Source organism: Mus musculus, chromosome X (genome assembly GCF_000001635.26).
Source record: "Mus musculus strain C57BL/6J chromosome X, GRCm38.p6 C57BL/6J".
Classification (NCBI taxonomy): Eukaryota; Metazoa; Chordata; class Mammalia; order Rodentia; family Muridae; genus Mus; species Mus musculus.
Genome location: NC_000086.7, coordinates 103,182,221 through 103,206,698, shown reverse-complemented (window position 1 = coordinate 103,206,698; position 24,478 = coordinate 103,182,221). Strand labels below are relative to the sequence as shown.

Genomic DNA, 24,478 nt, shown 5'->3' with positions numbered 1-24,478 from the left:
AAAGGTTTAAAATTGTTCCTATGAATAATTATTTTCTGAGGAAAACCAGCTTGATCTGTAAGCCTAAAACCTAAATAATTATAAGGATCTTGAGTTTGCACTTTTTCTGGAGCTATTTGTAATCCTTTATGAGATAATGCCTGTTGCAAATTTCTATAACACAGAAGCAAGTCCTGAGGATCTTTCCCTGCTAATAAGATATCATCCATGCAATGTATGATGTATATGATTCATTATTGCTGTCTATTAGGCTGGATGGCTTGTGCCACAAATTTTTGACATAATGTAGGACTGTTAGCCATGCCTTGAGAAAGAACTATCCATTGATACCTTTTCATTGGCTCTTTAAAATTTATAGAAAGAACACTGAAAGCAAATCTTTCACAATCGTGAGGATGCAAAGGAATAGTAGAAAAACAATCTTTCAAATCTACTGCTATTTTATAGTATTCTTTATGAATGTCTCCACCTGCTTGATTTTTTTTTAAGATTTCAAAACACTGGGTACAGCACACAATTAAATTATCTGTGTTGAAGCAGGAGGAAACTCAAAAGAATAAACATGTGATCCAATCACATATACTTCTATCCCATAGAAGGGCTGTTTATAAATACAGTTGGTGTTTTCTTTATGGGATGCATGCATAAATTTACAAGAAATACAAAAGCATGCACAGAAGCAATTTTTAGCAACTTATCTTTTTATAATGATTATCAATTTTACCTAAAAAGTTTATTATGCAATAGACAAAATATCAATATTCAGCAATAACCAATTTAATTGCTGTTTGAGACAAGAAATAGATATCTCATCAGGTTTTTAAGACTTTAAAAAAATCTTCATGATTTTATCTTACAATCCTTGATTAACACCACAACAGCTTCATAATAGGATGTTAAAACTTTACTTGGAGATGAAAAAAGATTATTCCCCATTAATGTTCTCTTTTGCCAAAGAATTGCTGTAGGCACATTGAGTAACAATAACCAAAATTAGCAGCTAATGTTTGATTACCATTGATTACAATTGATAACAATTGATTACAGAAGCTTCCTCTACTCTATATGGAGTAGGCAGGCCAGATTGCAATGCCTTTAGAAGGTCCACAGCCTCATTGATATGTCATACATCTTAAGTTTAAACTTTATTTTGAACAACACCTGGATAAATCTGTTATAATGTTGTTTTGGCTTAAAAATAATTTCCAGGAGGCAAGGAGAGGTGAGGTCCCAAAACTTCCCTAGGCACGGTTTGCAAAACCAAAGAAATGTCACACAAGCCTCACTGAGGCTGCTCTGAGATTTGCATTAACTCAAATATAAATATTTTTTTAATCTGAGCATACTGCCAGAGTCCTGGCCAAAGATCCTGCAGTGAGGACAGATTCCAGGGGAACAATTCGACTGTCTGACCATGCCTTTAATTTTTGGACAGTCTTTCTTAGGAAGATTTATACTTAAAACATTCCTTATAACCTTAGTGCTGTGAAAGCATTGCTTGTACTGTAGTGGCCTGCAAGGCAGCAACCATAGCTAAACTGATTGTATGAGGGTCCAATTTCTGCACAAAGATGAATATACCCAGATAAGTCTGTCTTTGCTTTGTAAGGCCGGGTGGCTGCAGGGAGCTGCATTAGTGTCCTCATAAGGTAAACTCTTGTAATCATCCTAATTACAATATATGGGTGAGTTAAAAATCCTGAGCTTGCAATCAAACTGCAAACTGCAGTCAATGGAACACTGGCAATTTTAACAATAATTTTTAAGTTTCTTTTGCAATATTAGAATATATCCATAACTTTTGGAACGCAAAACCCAATTTTAAACGATATATTCTCTTTAAAATCAATACCAAAATCATCACTTTCACATTACGAAGTTTGGCTGCCAATTCTTATATATGAATGCATGACAGTGCAGCTTTTAATACCTCATTGAAGAGACATTGTTTTAAATTCTATCCTTATAAATCTAATTTCTAGAATAATAATTACATAAAATATTATCCCAATTTAGAAGTATCTTAAAAGACCTGTTTTCCTCAGTTGGCTCATCCCATGTGTTGTTTAGAATGACTCCAACCCTGAGTTACCAATTTTAAGCTAACTTTCTGTTACAAGCAAAAAGTTGTTGGCCCCTTTAAGAGTTGCTTGTGTAGATAATCAGCCTCTAGCAGGGCTTTTCCAGCTGTGCTTGACTCCTAGCCACAGTGCAGTGTAACTTATCAGATTCTGCTCTGCAAATTGAGACTGCCTTTTAAACAAGTTAAACTCAATCAAAGGATGGACAGCCAGCAGATAAAGTTTTATCCATTTTTTTTTCTTTCAACATGAAACACAGAACAACAATCATTCAATCAACAAAATGAAAACAAATATAAATTGACACACATATAGACAAATTGGTGCACCAAGGACAGACAATAGACAGAGAGGGAATAGAACTTGGTGTCTCAAAGGGGCCCAGATATCCTAACTAAAACTAAGAATATCTTCATAGGAGCCAGAGAGGAAGCAAGTCGTCTCCCGATTTCCTTCTGTCCCTAGGAGAGCTCTGAAATAGCTTATTTCCATTTTCCTTCTCTTTTGCTAAAAGGTCTCGAACAGGGGACACCTGCTTTTCTGAAACCTATTCTCTCTCTCTTTCTCTCTCTCATGTTCAAAGTGTAACTCTTTATCTCCTTCTTCTGGGAATTCTGCCAGAGAAGGGAGAGGAGGCACAGTGGTAGCTACTGATAGTTGCTCCCCAGTGCCCTGCTTTTCTAACTTTCCTAATCACTCCTCAACTTGTCTAATTCTTTCATTTATATATTTACCATTCCTACTTCTGGGAATTAAGAACAACATAAATGTGCTTGAGCTAAAATTTTTTTTCTAACATCTGTTATTTTGTTTTTGTAGTTTTGATTTTCACTCTTTTTATTAATTTTATTTTATTTTAAACCCTATTCCTCCCACCTGGAGCAGCTCTTGGCTGTGAACAAATTTTCTTAACCCGTATTCCTCATGATTTGAGGGATTCCTTGAGATCCCTTTAAAAACAATTCATGTTTACTTAATGCTTGTCCCATAGTCTAGCCACTCTTCCTATCTTTCTCAGATCCGGATCTGTCTCACAGTGCGGGTGACACTGAGGCTATCCTGTGCAGGTCTATCCACTGTGAGCCTTCACTCACTTCTTGACAAAGCAGCAGTTCAGTGTGAAGAGTGATCTTTCTCAGATCCCAGACCCAGAAGCCACAAGCTGGGCACCAGTTTGCCCCAACCTGCAGGGATAATCAGCAGGGACCTAGGGCAAGGGAGTGAGAGAGTGGGAGGGAAAGAGAAACGAAGAATGAGAGCAAGACAATCATACTGATCAAGCTCTGAAAAACTTGATTCAGGAGTGGCAATATAAACATAAGCAAGAGGAGGCTCCAAGGGATGGGGGAAGAGCCCAGGGGCTCTCTGAAGGTCAGGTGGCAATCTTTTCAGCTCCTGGAACCAACGGTCACAGTGTCTTCTTTACCCACAAACATTCTTAGTGTCATGACCACGAATGTTCTCTCAGGATTGTTTATGTAAGCTAGAAAATATCCACAAGGCCATGGCTGAGACCATGGCTCCTGGCATGTTAAAATGCTCATGGGGGCTGGAACATGGTTCACTTATTCTATTACCAGCTTTCTGTTTTCCAACTCCCTCACTGACTAAGCTTGGCTGGATGGGATCTTACCCTAAAAATCTCTTAATCTGTTATGTCTTAGAACATAGGATTCAGCTTGATTTCACTTCCTGGTGCCCCCTTAAAATTTAAGCCATGTATTTTATATTTTTAATTTCTCTGCTTGCTAGGCTTGTTTGAAACACTCTTCATGAGACTTAACCAGAGAACAAAGTCTCTGATGGGCTTTTTTGAGACTTTTTTTTTTTGTCAATGCCATTAATCTGAGTCTCTTCACCCCAGCCTCAGACAGACTTTTCAGACAAGGGCAAAAAGTAGCCACATTCTTCACCAAAATACCACAAAACATTCCTGTAGGCCACATTTTGAAATTCCTCACTGAAATCTCTTGGGCCAGGTCCGCACAGTTCAAATTACTCTCAATAACAAAGTCTTCCATATTCCTACTAGGATAGCCCATTAAGCCCCATTTAAAGTATTCCACCGCTTTCCAAGTCCAAAGTCCCCAAATCCACATTCTTCCAAAGAAAAGCATGGTCAGGCCTATCACAGCAACACCTCAGTCCTTGGTACCAACATCTGTCTTAGTTAGGGTTTTACTGCTGTGAGCGGATACAATGACCAAGGCAAATCTTATAAGGACAACATTTAATTGGGCTGGCTTACAGGTTCAGAGGTTCAGTCCATTAGCATCAAAGTGGGAGCATGGCAGCATCTAGACAGACATGGTGCAGGCAGAGCTGAGAGTTCTACAACTTCATCTGAAGGCTGCTAGTGTAAGACTGACTTCCAGACAGCTAGGATGAGGGTATTAAAGTCATGCCCACAGTGATACACCTACTCCAACAAAAGCCACACCTACTCCTTGGGGCAGCATATCCAAACCATGACAAATGGTATTATAAATTCTCCATGAGAGAGGTAGAAACAGAGCAGAACTAAATAGTAAAGAGGCTGCTAAGTTGAATCAATCTATACTTTTGATGATTTTGGGTTGCTCGACCAAGTATATACTATTTTTGGAGAGAGGCTTTGTATTTGTGTTAACAGGAAAGAATAAAAAAGGCTTGGACTCCTTCCAAAGTAATAAGGATCAGATTTGTTAGAGGAAGATGTCCTGAAGATCTTGGCTGCAGACAAGAAGAAGAAAATCAAGAAGATTGAAGAGGACAAGTAACATGATTTGTTGATCCCTATACATGGAGACAGCCCTAAAACTGGCTGAGACATAAAAATGTCTCTAGAAGAACTTCAACTATATATAGCCAATGGATCTTGTTGGCTACAGAGGCCTCAAAATTCATTGTGCTATCCTTTCCTATGGCAAAAATGAAGATTTATATTACAATTTGGTTTCTGGTCATACTAACCATAAAGAAAGACAGTTGTCTTTCAGCTGCTCAAACAACCCTCCAAAATTAATTTTCAATTAATGTGTGCAACCTACACATTACATACAAATGTCTTTATAGAACCATGTACTTCATGTGAAGTTTGTATATTGCAGAATGAATGACTAGGAGGGAAGTCCTGAAAAAGGATTCACCCTCAAGGATGCTCCCTGCCTGTTCTTGCTGCCCAACTGATGCTATTTCCAGAGACTTGCTTTGAGAACAATTTCAGGAAGGGCTTCCCTGATGATTTCAGTTCATCCAGCCTTTTAGACTGTTCCAGTCAGGAAATAATGACAGCTAATAAGGCTTTATTTTGATTTAACCATTTTCCTTTTGGGATCCCAAACAGGAATTATTAACCCCAATTCAGCAGGAAACAATTATAAGGATACCATGGTCCTAGTCCCTTAAGTTGAGTGGATGGTTTTGGTTATTTTATGAATTATAGATATATTGTTATGTAAAGGAAGATTTACAAATAATGATAGTTTTGGACAGGAATAAACTAAGTAGAGAACTTAGACTCAGGGATTTCTATCTTCCCTTCCCTCTTTTTTTTTTTTTTTTTTTAGATAAGGGAAGGAGAGTTCAGGAAAAAAAGGAGAGAAAAAGAAAAATTATAAGAAATTAGAAAAATGGGGTAGATTATTGAATCTACTTTAAACAATAGTATTTTATCACCATAATCCTACCTTGGTAAAAATTGTTATATTTTGATGCAGAATTGAGTCTATATTTTGTTACATTGATATAGAATTTTGTATATTGATACAGGTTTAAGTTTTGCACTGGTATAAATCTTTGTATATTGATACAAAATTTAAGATTAATTTTGTTACTCTTAGATAGGCATTGTGCCTATGCAGCTCATTTAAAAATACAAGGCTTCAGCCGGGCGTGGTGGCGCACGCCTTTAATCCCAGCACTCGGGAGGCAGAGGCAGGCGGATTTCTGAGTTCGAGGCCAGCCTGGTCTACAAAGTGAGCTCCAGGACAGCCAGGGCTATACAGAGAAACCCTGTCTCGAAAAACCAACCCCCCCCCCCCCAAAATACAAGGCTTAATCCTACTCCTTTATAGCTGCTATTAAAATTATTTAAGATAATCAAATAAAGCAATTCAATAATCAATCAATCAAACTTGTAGTCAGGTTAGATATTAGTCTGAATTATCACAAAAATATACATCGTGGGTTATACAGATAATAGGTAGCTGGAGACAGGCAATGTTTGTTTGTTCAGATATGCTATGAATAGATAGATGGTCTTCAAAAGAGTCAGAGATCCACAGAATATGTCACTTAAAATCATGTCATTATTAAAAGATCTTTTCTAGATTTGTTTCTAACGGTACCCCCATTCTACTTTAAAGATGATGAGCATCAATAACCTACATATGAGGTTGCTTCAACTGTGGCCAGGTAACTACTGGGTAAAAAAAGCCCTAGGTTTATTTGCAGACAGAATGCTGTCCAAAAAGGACAAATGGAAGTAGGATAGTCAATTGCTTAGCTTTGCCAAGACAGGCTAAGCTAGTCCTTCATAATTCCTGCTTCACTTAAAGCCTGTCAGATATCCTGGGCTAGAAGGCTAAAGATAGATGCTCCAACATTATAAGCAATATTGGGAACTGTCCAGGTGGTAAACTATCTCTGTCTTTTCTATAATTTTTGGACACTTCATCCCTGCACTTCCTACATACTCAAATTTTTATGGTCTGACCTCCCTCCCCCCAGAATATCTGTAGCCATTTGCTCCATACCTGCTAGCTATTTCATCTTGTTGCTTTAACATGCCTACAGGTTAGTAACACAGAAGTGACTTGGCTCAAGGACATGCTGAGCACATACCCTGTCTGTTCTGTATGTTCTGTATGTGGTTTGCTAATCTTAAGAAATTCCACAAAGTTTTACATAGGACCTATCAAATAAAAGTTCAATATTAACTGTTATGTCTAAAATATCTTGAGTCAGAGCTGACTGCCTGGCAGCCCTTCCCACACCTACCTATGAGCTCACTGTGAAATTTGTGGCTGACATGGGAGAATGCTACTAGTAAACCAAAAACTTATGATAACAATAGTCAAGATCTATTATCTCAAAGTTCTGAAAGTCCCCTGTTCACCACCCATCCCCAGGACCAATCAGTTTAAAGATTAGGTGATAAACACTTTGCCTAGTAAGCCAACTGCTTCCCTCCTTGCCCTTTAAGCTTTTTTTTTTTTAATTTTTTTTTTTGGTGTGATTTCACATTTTAAAAAATGGATATTTTCTTTATTTACATTTCAAATGCTATTCCCTTTCCCAGTCCCCCTGTAATCTCCTATCCCCTCTCCCTCACCCTGCTTCTATGAGGGTGTCCCCCCACCCTCCCTCCCACTCCCTTCTCCCTGCCCTCAAATTTCCCTACACTGGGCATTGAGCCTTCATAGGACCAACAGCCTCTTCTCCCATTCATGACCAACAAGGCCATCTGCTACATATGTGGCCACAGCCATGGGTTCCTCCGTGTGTACTCTTTGGTTGATGGTTTAGTCCCTGGGGTCTCTGGTGGAGGGTCTGGTTGGTTCATATTGTTGTTCCTCCTATGGAGCTGCAAGTTCCTTCAGCTCCTTCAGTCCTTTCTCTGACTCCTTTATTGGGGACCCCAATCTCAGTCCAGTGGTTGTCTGCAAGCATCCGCCTCTGTATTTGTCAGGTTCTGGCCGAGTGTCTCAGGAGACAGGTATATCAGCCTCCTGTCAGCAACCACTTCTTGGCGGCCACAATAGTGTCTGGGTTTGGTGACTGTATATGAGATAGAAACTGCCCTAGTGGGGCAGTTTCTGGATGGCCTTTCCTTCCTCAATTCTCTGCTTAATACTTTGTCTCCATATTTGCTCCCCTGAGTATTTTGTTCCCCCTTGTAAGAAGGACCAAAGAATCCATACTTTGATCTTCCTTCTTCTTGAGCATCATGTGGTCTGTGAATTGTATCTTGGGAATTCCAAGCTTTTGGGTTAATATCCACTTATCAGTGAGTGCATACTATGTGTGTTCTTTTGTGATTGGGTTACTTTACTCAGGATGAGATTTTCTAGTTTCATTCATTTGCTTAAGAATTTCATAGACTCATTGTTTTTAATAGCTGAGTAGAACTCCACTGTATAAATGTACCACATTTTCTGTATCCATTCCTCTGTTGAGGGACATCTGGGTTCTTTCCAGCTTTTGGCTATTATAAATAAGGCTGCTATGAACATAGTGGAGCATGTTTCCTTATTACACGTTGGAAATGTAAGACCCCCCCCCCCAAAGCTGGGCCTCCACTCAAGTCTCGGTATGAGCTGGCCAGCACCCCAGTGACCCGAGAGAAAACCACACCTGATGCAAACTGCAAGAGGTTCTGCCGTGCAGGGCAGGGGAGATAGACCCTGAGCGGTGACAGTAGGGGGCTTTTAACAGCTAGCTGAGGAATTGGGAGGAGTTGGGAGGAGAGTTGGGAGGAGTTGGGAAGAGTTGGGAGGAGTTGGGAGGAGTTGGGAAGAGTTGGGAGGAGTTGGGAAGAGTTGGGAGGAGTTGGGAAGAGTTGGGAGGAGTTGGGAGGAGTTGGGAAGAGTTGGGAGGAGTTGGGAGGAGAGTTCTTCTCTTCCGGGTGTCCTTGGTGAAATTTACAAGGCAGGAGTAGGGAGTGAGTTCTTTCTGAATTTTTATCTCCGTGTCCTCAGCACAGGAAGGCAGGCATCTCTGGTTGTAAAGTATAGAAACAAAAAGGCTTTTTGCTGGCTATAGAGAAGAAAGAGCTTCTTTCTGGCTGGATTTTTAGAGATCAGGGAAAACAAGCTTGGGGAACATCCAGGGCTTTACCTTCCAGGGAGAAATGCTCTAAGTTGGGGTCTCACATTCCCCACTCCTTCTAGTACATAGTTCTAATCTTAGAACTAAGAAAATTAAGCCTCTGGCCCAGCTGTCAAATAAGACCAACATGAGGTCGCAGCTTTTGGATTTGTAACATTGAGAGCCTCAGAAGCCCCTTGAATGAGACTAGAGAGTCTCTCATCAGTGGTAGGAGGGAGGGAGGAGGTTCCTGTGCCATGCCTGGTGAGTGTGAGTAAGGCCAGGCCAGTGGGCCACAGCAGGGCTGGGAGAGGGAGCCGGGCGCATGTCAGAGGAGCAGCGGGGCTTGTCAGAAGCACCAGGTAGGGTCCTTTCCATCTGGGTTCAAAGTTGCTGGAACGGCGGCACTGGACCAGGACAGGATCTCCTATTTGAAATTTATGTGGCACCACGGTCGTTCCTGGTTCATATGTTTTTTTTTCAGCAATTCCCAGGTGTCTTTTCTGACCAGTTCTAGGGCCTTTAAGTGATCTAGCAGGGGTTGGGGAAAAAAGGAGCATCAAGGTCAAACATTTTCCTGCTTCTGTTAAGGGGGGCAGTCCCCCACGGAGGAGTTCAAAGGGTGTAAGTTTAAATTTCCCTGGGGTGTTCCATACTCGGAACAAGGCAAAGGGAAGGAGAGCTGTCCAATCTTTTCCGCTGGTTTCTAAAGCCAATTTCGTTAAGGTTTCTTTTAATGTTCTATACACCCGCTCTACCTGTCCTGAACTCTGGGGTCTATAAACACAATGTAACTTCTAATCTATCCCCAATTGTCTGGCTAACCCTTGGCTTACCTGGGCAATGAAGGAGGGGCCATTGTCTGATGAAAGTACCTTAAGGATGCTGAATCTTGGAAAATTTCCTCTAATATCTTCTTTGCCACAACATTGGTGGTCTCCTTCTTAGTGGGGAAGGCTTTGACCCACCCTGAAAAAGTGTCTAGAAAAACTAATAGATATTTATTACCGTACTTGGCTAGTTTAACTTTAGTAAAATCTACTTTTCAGTATGCCCCTGGCCGGTCACCTCTTAGCCACCTTCTGGGGGTGTTCTTGTGGTGCCCAGCATTGGTGAGGGCACAGGCTTGGCATTTATTAACAATCTCCTGGGCAACGTCGGACAGTTTTATAACATAGTAGTTTGAGTTCTTAACAATTTCTTTGAGCTTCTTAGTTTCTAAGTGCGTGAGCCAGTGTAGATTGGCTACATATTGTTGTCCTTTGGTGGGCAGGACCGAGTGAACATCTTGGGTCTTAGCCACTCCCTGGGGAGTATACCTACACATCTCAGGTATTTTGCCTGTTAGTTCCTGATCTTCTGGAGTGTAGTCAAAGCCTGTGTCTTTGAGTTCATAATGGTCCTTAAGTTCTTTATTTTTCTCTCTAGCTATGAGGATCATAGCTCTTTGGGCCGCCTGTTTGGCAGCCAGGTCAGCCATCTGATTTCCCTTTGCTATGGCATCATGGCCTTTCTGGTGACCAGGGCAATGTATGATGGCCAGTTTTTTTTTTTTTTTTTTTTTTTGGCATCTAATAGGCTCAAGATTTCTTCTTAAATTTTAATCCCCTTTGCCTATAGATTGTCCCATGTATGTGAGCGGTGGTGAAAGCATACCTGTTGTCTGTGTAGATATTGATGTTCTTCTCTTTGGCCAGCCACAAGGCTTGGGTGAGTGTGATTAGCTCTGCTCTCTGGGCTGTTGTCCCTTCAGGCAAGCTGCTGTCCCAGATGGTTTGTTTTCTGTTGACTACTGTTGCCCCCGCTTTTCACTTACCTTTAACCAAAAGGCTGCTATCATTCGTGTACCAGTTGGGGCAGTCTGGCCATGGCTGGTCAGTGAGATCTTTCTTAGTTCCGGTGTCTTCTGCCAGGATGTCCATACACTGGTGCACTGGTAGGGAGTAGGTGGCTTCCAGCAGCAAGGTGGCAGGATTCAGGGTAGCAGGGGGTGCAAACTGCACTCTTTCAGTCAGTAAGAGGCTCTTATAATGGGTCATGTGAGCATTAGTCATCCAGCAATCAGGCGGTTGTCTAACGATGCTTTCTAAGGCATGGGGGGCTACTACTATAATTCGTTGACCTAGAATCAGTTTGTCAGCATCTTTGAGAATAGTGCCACAGCAGCGATAGCTTTTAAGCAAGATGGCCATCCACTGGCCACTGGGTCTAATTTCTTTTGACAAGTAGACCACAAGTCATTTCTATGGCCCCAGAGCTTGGGTCAGGACCCCTCTCACTATTCCTGCTCTTTAGTCTACATAGAGAGTAAAAGGCTTAGTCAGGTCCAGCAGGGCTAGGGCTGGTGAACTAAGCAAGGCCTTTTAAATCTCTTTAAAGGCCTCCTGGTGTATGGGTGTCCATGAGAAAGTCTCAGTCTCTTTAGTAAGGGGGTAGAGTGGGGCTGCCAGGGTGGCAAAGCTTTTTAACTGGTAGCAACGGGGTATTCCAGGAAGACTGACAAGGGACCAAAACACCTTGTTCTAAGAACCTTTGAATGTGAGGTCTGATGTCCTCTCAGGCCTCTTTGCTCATGGGGTATTGTTGTACCCCGATAGGAGTCGCACCAGTTTTCAGCGTTACAACAATGGGGGGCACCTTCTTTGCCTCTCCCATACCTCTAGTCTCTGCCAAGGCTTGAGGATATCTCTCTAACCAGGTCCCTTCTAGTACTTTTCTCAATGGGGCTTGAGGTTCATGTAATCTATATATATTTTTTCTAATTTTAAAGCTAAAATTATAGAGATAGGGGCTTGCCAAGAGAATGAAGTTCCTTCTGAAGAGAAGCTTATTTGGGCTTTTAATTTTGATAGTAAGTTTCTCCCCAACAATGGGGTGGGGCATTCAGGAATGAGGAAGGAATGAGTTACTTGGCTTCTTCCCAAATCAACTTTCCTATCAGTGATCCAAGAGTATGGTTTCTGACCAGTAGCCCCAATTATTACGGCTTTCTTGTTCCTCAATTTCCCCAGTGGCTCTTTCAGGACTGAAAACTCTGCTCTGGTATCAACAAGGAAATCTGTGGGGGTCCCCTCCACAGTTAGGGTTACCCTAGGCTCGGGGAGGGGGTCCGAGCCCCGTCTCCCCTAGTCATCATCCTCTAGGGTAAGGACCTTGGGCAGTCTGATGTCTGTCTTTTTCTTGGGGCAGTCTCTTGCCCAGTGCCCCTTTTCTTTACAGTATGCACATTGGTCCTTATCTAGAGGTGGTCCTGAAGGTCCTCTGGAGCTCTGTGGTCTTCTTGGCCCTGTGTTGCCCAGGTACCCTGTCTGCCTACTTCTTCTACCTTGTCTATAAACTTCCTTATCACCTGCGAATGTATCTAAAATCCTAATTAAATTTCTTTCCTGCCTTCTATCTTGTCTACTTTCTCTTGCCTCAGCCTCTCTATTTTCTCTTTCTCCTTTTTCTTTTTCAGTCTCTCTCTTATGGTACACTTTCTCTGCTTCCTTAACCAGATCTTGCAAAGATAATGGTTGCAGACCCTCTAGACACTGTAACCTTCTCCTGATGTCATGTCAGAAGCAGACTGCCATGGCTACTGTCACCTGTTGGCCCTCTGATGTAGGGTCAAAGGGAGTGTAACGCCTGTATGCCTCTAAGAGGCGCTCTAAACACACTGTTGGGGGCTCCTTTTCATCTTGTAGGATCTCTCTTACCTTGGCCAAATTGGTGGGGCTCCTGCCAGCTCCTCTCAGTCCTGCTACCAGAGCCCGGCGGAAAACTGTCAACCGCTCCCTACCTTCAGGCCTCTTAGGGTTCCAGTCAGGATGTGTCAGAGGGAAGCCTGCATCTATTTCATTCGGAAGTTGTGTCGGCCATCCATTGGCCCCCAGCACGTTCTTTCTTGCCTCCAGCAGAATCCTTTCCTTCTCCTCTGAGGTGAAAATAACCTGAAAAACTGCTGACAATCATCCCAAGTGGGCTGATGAGAGAACATGAGAGATTCCATTAGATTAGTAAGGTTAGAGGGGTTTTCAGAGAAGGGGGCGTGATTTGCCTTCCAATTATAGAGATCAGAGGAGGAAAAAGGCCGGTACTGAAGGGGCTGCAGTTGTCCAGGGTCCACTGGAGGAGGGCCATAAGTATGTAAAGTCAGCATGGTGGTTGAGTCTGGTCCCTCTGGGCTCTGAGCTCACTAGCTTCGGGTTCCAGCAGCGGGTCCCTCCCCTGAGTCTCCAGTGGCACCCTGTTGAGAGATCTGGGAGGGGACCGGTTGGGGATATGGGGGTGTGATGTTATGCCATTCTGGAGGTTCTTCTATCTCTGGATAGATCCTGGGAGGAGCCAAGGGCTGCAGTTCAGCCCACGCTGTTTTATCTTAGTTTTTTTCTCTGAGTGGCGGAGAGCCAGGACTCAGGAGCCCAGTTTGTTCTTCTGAACCCAAAGCTTCAACCAGGATGGGGGTCCTGCGCTAAATTTTCCCAGATGAGAATGTAGGGCACTTGATTTGGTTGAGACCCTGCCTTCCTTTGCATAACAACATGTTTAACGGCAGAAATCACAATCAAATCAAGAGTGCCCTCTGGTGGCCAACCAACATCAAAAGCTGGCCATTCCGTAGAGCAGAAAGTTCTCCAAAATCTCTTTCTGACATCTACAGACAGATTGTGAGCCCTAGTCTTAATTTCAGTCCAATGCTCGAGAGTCAGTCCAAGGGGAGTGCTAATAGTCTGTCCCATTGTCAGAGTCACATACAGGGAAACAAACAATATATACACACAAAAAGATTACAATAACCAAGACCAGGACCTAATCAGATGGCCGAGTGAGCACACTCTCACTTGGAACCCAGTAACAGAAACAGATGGCTGAGTGAGCACACTCTCACTTGGCACCCCGATGGGAAATCTCCAGGTGTCCCTGGAGCTCCCTCAGACCTCCTGGGACGTCTCCCAGGGTGGCAGCCGGTTACTCCTGACATGTCTGTCAGTAACCCTCCCCTCCATCCCGGACAGGGAGTTCATTGCACTCACGAGCACGGATGACTGCAAACTGAGAATACCGAATTCAAACACAGACGGCAAACACAGACATAGATAAAGATATAGACAAAGATATAGACAAAGATAGACAAAGATAGGATCCTACCTCCAAGCGGGGTCTCTGAGAACTGGGGTAGGCCACAAATCCCGGACAAGCCCCCACATGTAAGACCCCCTCCCCCGCCCCCCCCCCCCCGAAGCTGGGCCTCCGTTCAAGTCCTGGGATGAGCTGGCCAGCACCCCAGTGACCCGAGAGAAAACCACACCTGATGCAAACTGCAAGAGGTTTTATTATCAGCTAGCTGAGCACGAAGTCCCTCCGGCCATGCAGGGCAGGGGAGTTCGACCCCGAGTGGTGACAGTAGGAGGCTTTTAACAGCTAGCTGAGGAATTGGGAGGAGTTGGGAGGAGTTGTGAAGAGTTGGGAGGAGTTGGGAAGAGAGTTCTTCTCTTCCGGGTGTCCTCGGCGAAATTTACAAGGCAGGAGTGGGGAGTGAGTTCTTTCTGAATTTTTATCTCCGTGTCCTTGGCACAGGAAGGCAGGCATCTCTGGTTGTAAAGTATAGAAACAAAAAGGCTTTTTGCTGGCTATAGAGAAGAAAGAGCTTCTTTCTGGCTGGATTTTTAGAGATCAGGGAAAACAAGCTTGGGAAACATCCAGGGACTTTACCTTCCAGGGAGAAATGCTCCAAGTCAGGGTCCCACAGAACATCTTCTGGGATGCCAAGGAGAGGTATTGCTGGATCTTCTGGTAGTACTATGTCCAATTTTCTGAGGAACCACCAGACTGATTTCCAGCCTGGTTCTACCAGCTTGCAATCCCACCAGCAATGGAGGAGTGTTCCTCTTTCTCCATATCCTCGCCAGCATCTGCTGTCACCTGAATTTTTCATCTTAGCCATTCTGACTGGTGTGAGGTGGAATATCAGGGTTGTTTTGATTTGAATTTCTCTGATGACTAAGGATGTTAAACATTTCTTAGGTGCTTCTCAGCCGTTCAGGATTCCTCAGTTGAGAATTCTCTGTTTAGCTCTGTTCCCCAATTTTTATGAGGTCCCATTTGTCAATTCTTGATCTTAGAGCATAAACCACTGGTGTTCTGTTTAGAAAATTTCCCCCTGTGCCCATGTGTTTGAGGCTCTATTGTACTTTTTCTTCTATTAGATTTAATGTATCTTTTTTTTTGTGGATGTCTTTGATGCACTTGGACTTGAGCTATGTACAAGGACTTAAGAATGGATCAATTCGCATTCTTCTACATGATAACCGCCAGTTGTGCCAGCACCATTTGTTGAAAATGCTGTCTTTTTTCCCACTGGATGGTTTTAGCTCCCTTGTCAAAGATCAAGTGACCATAGGTGTGTGGGTTCATTTCTGGGTCTTCAATTCTATTCCACTGATCCACCTGTCTGTTGCTGTACCAGTACTATGCAGTTTTTTTTTTTCACAATTGCTCTGTAGTACAGCTTGAGGTCAGGCATGGTGATTCCAGCAGAGGTTCTTTTATTGTTAGGAACAGTTTTTGCTATCTTGGGTTTTTTGTTATTCTAGATGAATTTGCAAATTGCCCTTTCGGACTCTGAAGAATTGAGCTGGAATTTTGATGGGGATTGCATTGAATCTGTAGATTGATTTCGGCAAGATAGCCATTTTTACTATATTAATCCTGACAATCCATGAGTATGGAGATCTCTGATTTCTTTCTTCAGAGTCTTGAAGTTCTTGGCATACAGATAATATGATGGAGAGGGATTTAGAAACCTGTTCATATTCAGAAGAGTGACTACATGCATAAGAAAGAACTGGGAAAGGAGTAGCTTTTAGTCACTCACCTTAACTGATCTTGAGGCATGGTATTACAAGGAAATCAAAGTATGGGATAACATAAAAGGTGTCTGAAATTTGAAGGCATATATTTACAAGTAGATTAATTTGTTAAATGGTGGAAGGCATAGACCAAGGAATTTGTATATTTGATAAATTTTGGCTGACCAATAAATTAGACTGAAATGGGGATGAATCCTAAAAACTCATAATTAAACTATGAATTAAATTAGCTGACAGAACTTACAGGATGAATTTGAGAAAATTACTAAGTAAGCATGAAACAATTAAAGCAACAATAATAAGACTAAATAAAACTATGACAAGAAGCAGCAAAACACAGCATTATGTCACATGTTAATAAAATATTCAGGTAGAGTAAAGAAAGCATCCTTGACAAAATCTAGATATTGGATATAGTAAACATATTAAATAATGTACAAAAATATGCTCAAACTGTAATGCTATGTTTAGCTTAATGAAAGCAATACAAGTATTATATAATTTACTATATATGTATATATATAATTTTGAAGTAAAAAAGGAAATTATAAATTTGAATATTTTACTAGATGATCTTAACTATTTGAGTTGGCAGAAAAATTAATCAGTGAACTCAAAGATAGATTAACTGGGATAACCCAGAAGTATCAAAAAGTTCTATAGGGTATCATGAAATGGACAAAAATGTCCATAATGAGAATTCCAATATGGAGGAAAAATAATGAGACACAGAAAAATAGTTGAAAAAAACAACAACTGAAAAGTTCCTCAGCAATTTCCACACAGTTGTTTCTCCTGGTCAAATGTGTTTACCCTTCATATCATATAGCATGTGTATTTAGTGGTCCGATGACAAGTTCATAGGTGAAGAATGTATGTCTTAGTCAGCCTGACATGTTTGAAGGAAAAAGCTTTCTTGTAAAGTATTTAAACTTGTAGTATGAAATGTTGAAAAATCATGAGAGCAAATGGAAAACGTGATTTATTGCATGTACAGATGTATACACACAACCTGCCAAGTCAATTTTTGTTTGTGTATATATTTTTTCAAGGATGACTACTTTGTAATTTCTGGGCTCATGTCTGGGAGAGACTAGTTCTCCTCAGTAGTCATTAGTTGCTTGTTGCTCTTTGTCTAGGGGTGGAGCTCTGTGAGATTTCCCTCTTTTGAGTTAGCATGTCTAGTGATGTTGTTATTGTTAAGTTCTTGTTTATCCAGCCATTTCTAAGAGACAGTTTCAAAGAACACTTCTTGGTCCTCTAACTCTTACAGTCTTTCTTTCCCCTCTTCTGAGATGTTCTCTGAGACTTAGCTTGCTGTGTAGGAGATGTTTCTGTTGGAGCTGGTCTCTCCACTGTTCATTGATTTCAGTACGGTGTGTGGTTGTGGTTTCCTTTAATGGTTTCCATTTTCAAAGGGGAGGAGAGTATTTATTACATCATGCAAGTTTAGATTCTGTCATCAAGAAAGCCAGGGCAGAATCTCTAGCAGAAACTTAGAGGCAGGATCTTTCTTCTTTTTTTTTTTTTTAAAGATTTATTTATTTATTATATGAAAGTACATGTAGCTGTCTTCTGACACTCTAGAAGAGGGAGTCAGATCTCATTACAGATGGTTGTGAGCTACCATGTGGTTGCTGGGATTTGAACTCAGGACCTTTGGAAGAGCAGTCAGTGCTCTTAACGGCTGAGCCATCTCTCTAGCCCCCAGGATATTTCATTCTTGCTCTGATTTCTGTAAGCAATACTGTGCTAGGTACACGGGGGCTGTTGGGCACAGAGCAGACTATACAAGAAGGGAGACTGAGGCCACTAAGTCATTTGCTGCCTGGTTCTCATTTAAGTGGATGAATAAAGTCCAACTTCTAGGACTGGTTTTGAAGATAGTGTGAAGTACTGCACAGAGATGGCCACTTGGCCAAGACCCTTCTGCATGAACCTGTATCTCTATTCTGCCCAAGGTTCACTCCATAGAAACATACCATTTCTTGTAATATGCATTTTGAGGCTTCTGCCATTCTTATTTCCCTGGCTTTTTGGAAAGGTCTTATGACTTTCATGTACTTCTAACATGCTAGCTTCTGTTGCCCCTAATAGTCTTTTTTTTTTTTTTTTTTGAGACAGAGTTTCTCTGTGTAGCCCTTGCTGTCCTGGAACTCACTCTGTAGACCAGGCTGGCCTCAAACTCAGAAATCCCCCTGCCTCTGCCTCTCAAGTGCTGGGATTAAAGGTGTGTGCCACCACTGCCCGGCAACTCTCCTATTTTGAAAAATGAAACATTTATGACAAAACAGGGAAATCTGCTTTTGTTGTATTGCTTCTTTAAAACAAAAAATCAACTATTTTATTGGGCACTAAATGATATGCAACATACTAATAAAAATTATCAACACTTTTTTGTCTATTGATTTATCAGTGAACACATAGGCTATTTCCAACTTTGAAAGTTTATATATATATATATATATATATATATATATATATATATATATATATATATTGTTGCCTATTTGCATGTAACACATATGTGTCTGGTGTATGCAGAGGTCAGAAGAAAAAGTCTGATGACCTGGAACTGTAGTTATAGGCAGTTGTGATCCACCACGTGGAAATTGAGAAGCAAACCTGGTTCCCCTAGAAGAGCAGGAAGTGCTCTTACCTGCTAAGCCATCTCTCCAATTGTTTCTAACTTTCTGCTAATGTATATGTTCTCCTCTGAACATGGGTATGCAAAATCTGAGACTGCTTTCAAGTTTATATCTCTATCACTATCTATCTAATCTATGTATCTATCTATGTCTCTATGTCTCTATGTATCTATCTATCTATCTATCTATCTATCTATCTATCTATCTATCATGTATGTATGTATGTATGTATGTATGTATGTATGTATCTATATCCAGAAGTGGGATTGCTTGAACACATGATAATCATGTTTAATGCGTTGAGATATTGCTATACTGATTTTCATTGTCCTTACTTTCACCACTGCTTGCTATTTTCTGTATTTTAAGCTATCTCAATCGGTATGAAATAGTATCTAGTTATGATTTTGACTTATATTTACATAACTAATGATACTGGTCATCTTTAAAAACAAATTTTGAAAAATTTCTTTATTATTGGATGGGTGTCATCAAGGTGAGTTCTAAGGAACATGTGTGGCAGCCAGGGTGCAACTGGACAGAGTCAGTTCTCTCCTTCAACATTTGCATGGCTTTAGCATTTTCCAGGTTTATACAACAAGCACCTTCACCCACCAAGATATCTTACTGCCCCTTTCCTAGAGGAAATTTTAATTTACTGCATAGTCTTCTATTGCATGAATCTTCTATCATATATTTAACTCTCTCTTTAGTGCTAATATTTTTATTATTTCCAATAAACTTCAAAATGTCAAGCAAATTCTGTGATTTTAAAAAACAAAATAGTACTTTATATTTGGTTTTTCTTTGTAAAATTCCTAATGGCTTTCCTTTTGTTTGTTTTGTTTTTGGGTTTTTAAGACAAAATTTCATGTAGTCCAAGCTAACCCAGAACTGCTATATGTGGAGGCTACTCCTGAACTTCTGATTTTCCATCTCAGTGCTGTGATTACAGGCTAAAACAACATCACATAAGGGAAAGTGGAAAGACAGTTTAGGACTGGGGTATTATCCTATACGCTCACTAGTCATATAGCTGGCTCTTTTACAAAAGGCTTCAACACCCCTCCCCCCACACTTTAGTCATCCGTCATCTCTTCCTCATCAGGAAATATTATGAGAATTTTCCCATTTAAAATCACACAGGTTGTGAAAATTACAGAAACCAGGGTACAGAATATTTAAACCACTGTCAGTTACATCATCCAAAGGCCACCTATGCTTATTTTTGGTAATTTTAAACCTCAAAGGATCTCTTTGTGGGCTCCTCCACTACCCTCCTCTCTTTCCCAGAGCCTCAGGTTATAACCAAAGGGATAGACTAAAGACAATCCAGTACCTTGCCCATTTTTTTCATTCCTTGTCACTGTTTCCATATAGCTCTTTTGAAATTATGAACATATAGTATCAGTTGAAAACGGAATGAATGATACTGCATTTCTGCAAAATTCCACAGGCTATAGGGTGGAAGATGAGCCATAGGTGGAGGAATCAGCCATATTAGAGAATCTGGGAAGGCAAGAGGTGTTGAAATTTTGATTCATCTACTAATTTACTGGCTCAGGATTTGTCAATCACTGCAGCCTGGCAAATGAGATTAGAGAAGAGTCCTGGGAGGGAAGGGGTGACGCAGCAACCTGCATACACTTAAAAAAAAAGAGCTGAGAGACAACTGCGTAATCATACTGCGGCACCAGTTCCTCCATCCCTCCGCCCCCGAGTGGCTGGAGCAGCTGCTTGCGGAGGTCTGCCCACTGCGGCTCTCTGCAGTCTCTAGCCTGTTCCTTCAGGGCCTAGAGTCTCCGCCCAGACAGCCGGTTTCAATTCTGCTATCCCAGCTTCAGCACCGTCTTTTATCCCCACTGCTTGCTGCCTGCCATCAGTGCAGCCGCCGCCGCCTCTTGGTTCATCTCTGCCAGATCATCGCGCATCTGCTGTATTGGTGAGTCTTCCTGCGGAGGTCAGGTCTCCTGATCTGCGGGCTTAGCCACCATAAGTGCAGGCGATCGTTTGAAAACAATGGCTGAATCAGTCGACCATAAAGAACTGTCTGAATCCAACCAAGAAGAGCTTGGCAGCCAGGTAATGGCGGAGGGGCCCGGGGAAAGTCAGGACCGCAGTGAAGGTGTCTCCATTGAGCCTGGAGATGGCGGGCAACATGGTGAAGAAACCGTGGCTGCTGGAGTAGGGGAAGAGGGAAAAGGTGAAGAAGCTGCTGCAGGGTCTGGGGAAGATGCTGGGAAGTGCGGAGGCACTGATGAGGACTCAGACTCAGACCGTCCAAAAGGACTTATCGGTTATCTTTTAGATACCGATTTCGTTGAAAGTCTCCCAGTGAAAGTTAAGTGCCGAGTGCTAGCTCTTAAAAAGCTTCAAACAAGAGCTGCCCATTTGGAATCCAAATTCCTGAGGGAATTTCATGACATTGAAAGGAAGTTTGCTGAAATGTACCAACCCTTACTAGAAAAAAGACGACAGATCATCAATGCAGTCTATGAGCCCACAGAAGAGGAATGTGAGTATAAATCGGACTGTGAGGACTATTTTGAGGAGGAGATGGATGAGGAGGAAGAGACTAACGGCAACGAAGACGGTATGGTGCATGAATACGTGGATGAAGATGATGGTTATGAGGACTGTTATTATGATTATGATGACGAGGAAGAAGAGGAGGAGGAAGATGACAGCGCTGGGGCCACCGGAGGAGAAGAGGTTAACGAAGAGGATCCTAAGGGGATTCCGGATTTTTGGTTGACTGTTTTAAAAAATGTTGAAGCACTCACTCCTATGATTAAGAAATATGATGAGCCTATTCTGAAGCTGCTGACAGATATTAAAGTGAAGCTTTCGGATCCCGGGGAGCCTCTCAGCTTCACACTCGAATTTCACTTCAAGCCCAATGAATATTTTAAAAATGAGCTGTTGACAAAGACTTATGTGCTGAAGTCAAAGCTTGCATGCTACGATCCCCACCCTTATAGGGGAACTGCCATTGAGTACGCCACTGGCTGCGACATAGATTGGAACGAAGGGAAGAATGTCACTTTGAGAACCATCAAGAAGAAGCAGAGACATCGCGTCTGGGGAACTGTCCGAACTGTGACTGAAGATTTTCCCAAGGACTCTTTCTTCAATTTCTTCTCTCCTCATGGGATCAGCTTAAATGGAGGGGATGAAAATGATGATTTTTTACTTGGTCATAATCTGCGTACTTACATAATTCCAAGATCAGTGTTATTTTTCTCAGGAGATGCACTTGAATCTCAGCAGGAGGGTGTAGTTAGGGAAGTTAATGACGAAATATATGACAAAATTATTTATGATGATTGGATGGCTGCAATTGAAGAGGTTAAAGCCTGTTGCAAAAATCTTGAGGCATTAGTAGAAGATATTGATCGTTAAAACAGAGTAGATGCTTTTGAAACTAACTGCTCTACATGCAGTTACTGAAGACATAAGCAGTTAATATTGTCTTGTGTTCTGCATTTTTTCCTGTCATGCCAGTTTAAAAATTCAAATACTAATTAATCTGACCTTGCATTGTAGTGGTATGATGTTTTCAAGACATGTAGACTGTGATAAATGATTAAGACATTAATAGTCTGTAGTATAACCCTTCTGAAGTCCTTGTGCCATGTATCTATTAATCTGTGGCTGTGAATATTATTAGAAGTGCTAAATGAGATTATTTGTTTGCAAAGAAAATATTGGAAACCTACCTAAGAGTGCTTTGCTATTTTCCCCCTTATCCTCTTAGTGCTTTGGCCAATTGACTTTATTGTGCCTGCTTCATTTTGCAGTAAATATGCAGTAGAATTTAAAACTTGAATGCCTAAGAGGCCTGCATATGATTGAGAATTTCAGGCAAAATCATATTTATTATTGATAACAGCTAGTGCAAGGCTTCTGATTGTATGTGACTGTGATAAATAATAAAACTCAATTGTATTGAAGTTACTGTTTATCATTGACATGTGAGTTACAGTATTTTCAAATGTTGCAAATATTGTCCTGTGTAATTGTGTAAACTGTGATTACAGTGTACATTTTTTTCATAATATACTGAATCATTCATTGAAATGGACACTTTACCATTTCTGAAAATACATTTCATATTCTGTTCATTCACTGAAAAATAAAATGAATAAAAATTTCATGGTGTTAAATGTTTTAAAAAAGAACTTTTAAACTATAAAGGCAGTATGTTCATTGGAAGACATATTTAAAATATTAAAAATATTCATTAATTAAAATCAGAAGACATATTCACCAAAGATGAACACTTTTAATATTTTGATTTGTTTTCTACAAATTATTTTTCTGTAAGTTATTCTTATGTGTTTATACTTGTATGCAGATCTACTAACACTGTCTAACATGCATATTCCAAAATTATTTATAACTGATCTAATTTTAATTTTCAGATTGAGTTACAGGGAAACAAATATCCAGTAAATTAATTTCTACTTTATAATGCAATGTTAATACTCTTTACAAATAACAGATTCCTATGTGCTATCCTATATTTTAAATTTCTTATCTTTCTACAGTGTTATTTGTATATATCCCCTTATGACACTGGGGGGCAGCACTGACTGGGGACAGTGGAATAAGCTGCTCACACTGTCCAGAGATGAGTTTGCTTTGTTCTTTGAGGACAATCAGATGTCCCCCCAAAAGGCCTTTCCTTTTGACAAACTCTATGAAGAATTACACCTATCTTCCTAGGATAAGAGACCTTCTTGGTCACTTTTGTGTCACATAGACACTGTGAGTGGCAAGGAAATGCTCACTCTGCTTTGTTATTGCTGCCTACCTACATACACTTCCATCCCAAATGTTTGTGAAGTGATCTCACTGAACTATAACCCAAGTGGAACAAAAGCTTTGCTGTAACTTATTCTTCTACTATCCACTATTGAATATGCTTGCTTCTTTATATTGTGGTCCAGAGAGGTAAGTTTCTAGCACTGCCTATTTTTCTTACTTCTGTCCAGTAAAACTGGGAAAGAAAATAAAAGCTTTACCTTTTCTATTCCTTTCTAGGCAGGACCTTTAAAGCCAAGATCTTCTCCCAGATCAAGTAGATGTTCTGGTGCTTTGCTTTTGAATTGCAGTAAGTGGAAGAAGTATATAGGGAAACAGGCAACTTACTAAAGAACCAAGCGATTCTGCCAGTGTGCATCCCGTAAATACAGAGAGCTGCATACTTTTCCACAATGATTAATATTGACCTTTGAAATTTACTACTACCCTGAAACTCACCCCACAGATACTGGTTTCTTTTATTTGTGATACTGTTACTGTGCACTAAAATAAACAAACAAACAAAAAACCCAGGAACATAAAAAATACTTTTAAAGCTTGCAGTGGGGGCATTCTCCTGTAATTCCAGCACTGGGAAGGTGGATATCTGCAGGTGGATCAGGAGTTCAAGGCCAGCTTTAGCTATATAAGGCATTTACCAACAGCTTGGGCTATGTGAGACACTTGTAAAAACCAACAAACAAACATGAGGAATGTGGGTGACTCTCCTGATGTTTTGCAGAGAATGCCTAGTGCCTAGCAGCTTCCTATGGCCTTTTCGGTTGTCCCTATGTGCTAGAATGGTTAATGTGCTTCGTCTGGATTTACCCTGATAGCAGGCCAGGACCCCATTGCTACAACTTTTATGTTAGGGTCCTCTTTCAAAGGTATGTAAGGAATGCACCTAGGGTTTATCAAGGCTTCTTCAGTTCTCACTGCAGAGACAGATAATACATACCACAGAGAATAGAATGAATCCATAAGTGTTAGAACACAATGGAGACTTTGGTCTTTGTATGCTTTGGTGGAATATTTAAAGAAGTAGGGGGTTGTTGTAGATTGGATACTGGCAAAAGTAGGAACCATTTATTAGTACTAGCTCAATAAACATTAATCATGGTATATCTTGGAAAACTAGAAAAGTGATAAAGCTGTATTTGGTAAAATAGTTGTAGCCTGGCTGGCTATATTGCTCAGCAGGGAAAGGCGCCTGACACTGAGCCTGATTACCTGTGTTTGATTCTCAGAACCTACATAGGCAGGGAGATAATGCACTCTTGCAAGTTGTGCTCTGACCTCCACA

At 41.0% G+C, this 24,478-nt stretch overlaps 2 protein-coding genes across 2 annotated transcripts in view; both read left to right on the top strand.

Moving 5' to 3' along the window:
• 4930519F16Rik (RIKEN cDNA 4930519F16 gene) overlaps window positions 1-23,721 on the top strand; it is a 73,655-nt gene extending 49,934 nt beyond the window's left edge. Inside the window, exon 6 of the mRNA NM_001358270.2 lies at window positions 23,416-23,721. Within this exon, the coding sequence (NP_001345199.1) occupies window positions 23,416-23,526 (111 nt within the window). The 3' untranslated portion in view covers window positions 23,527-23,721. The remainder of the gene's footprint in view (window positions 1-23,415) is intronic.
• On the top strand, window positions 20,046-22,523 carry Nap1l2 (nucleosome assembly protein 1-like 2). The gene has a single exon (NM_008671.3). The coding sequence runs from the start codon at window positions 20,389-20,391 to the stop codon at window positions 21,769-21,771; it is 1,383 nt and encodes a 460-aa protein (NP_032697.2). The 5' UTR covers window positions 20,046-20,388; the 3' UTR covers window positions 21,772-22,523.
• Window positions 23,722-24,478: the final 757 nt, after the last annotated feature.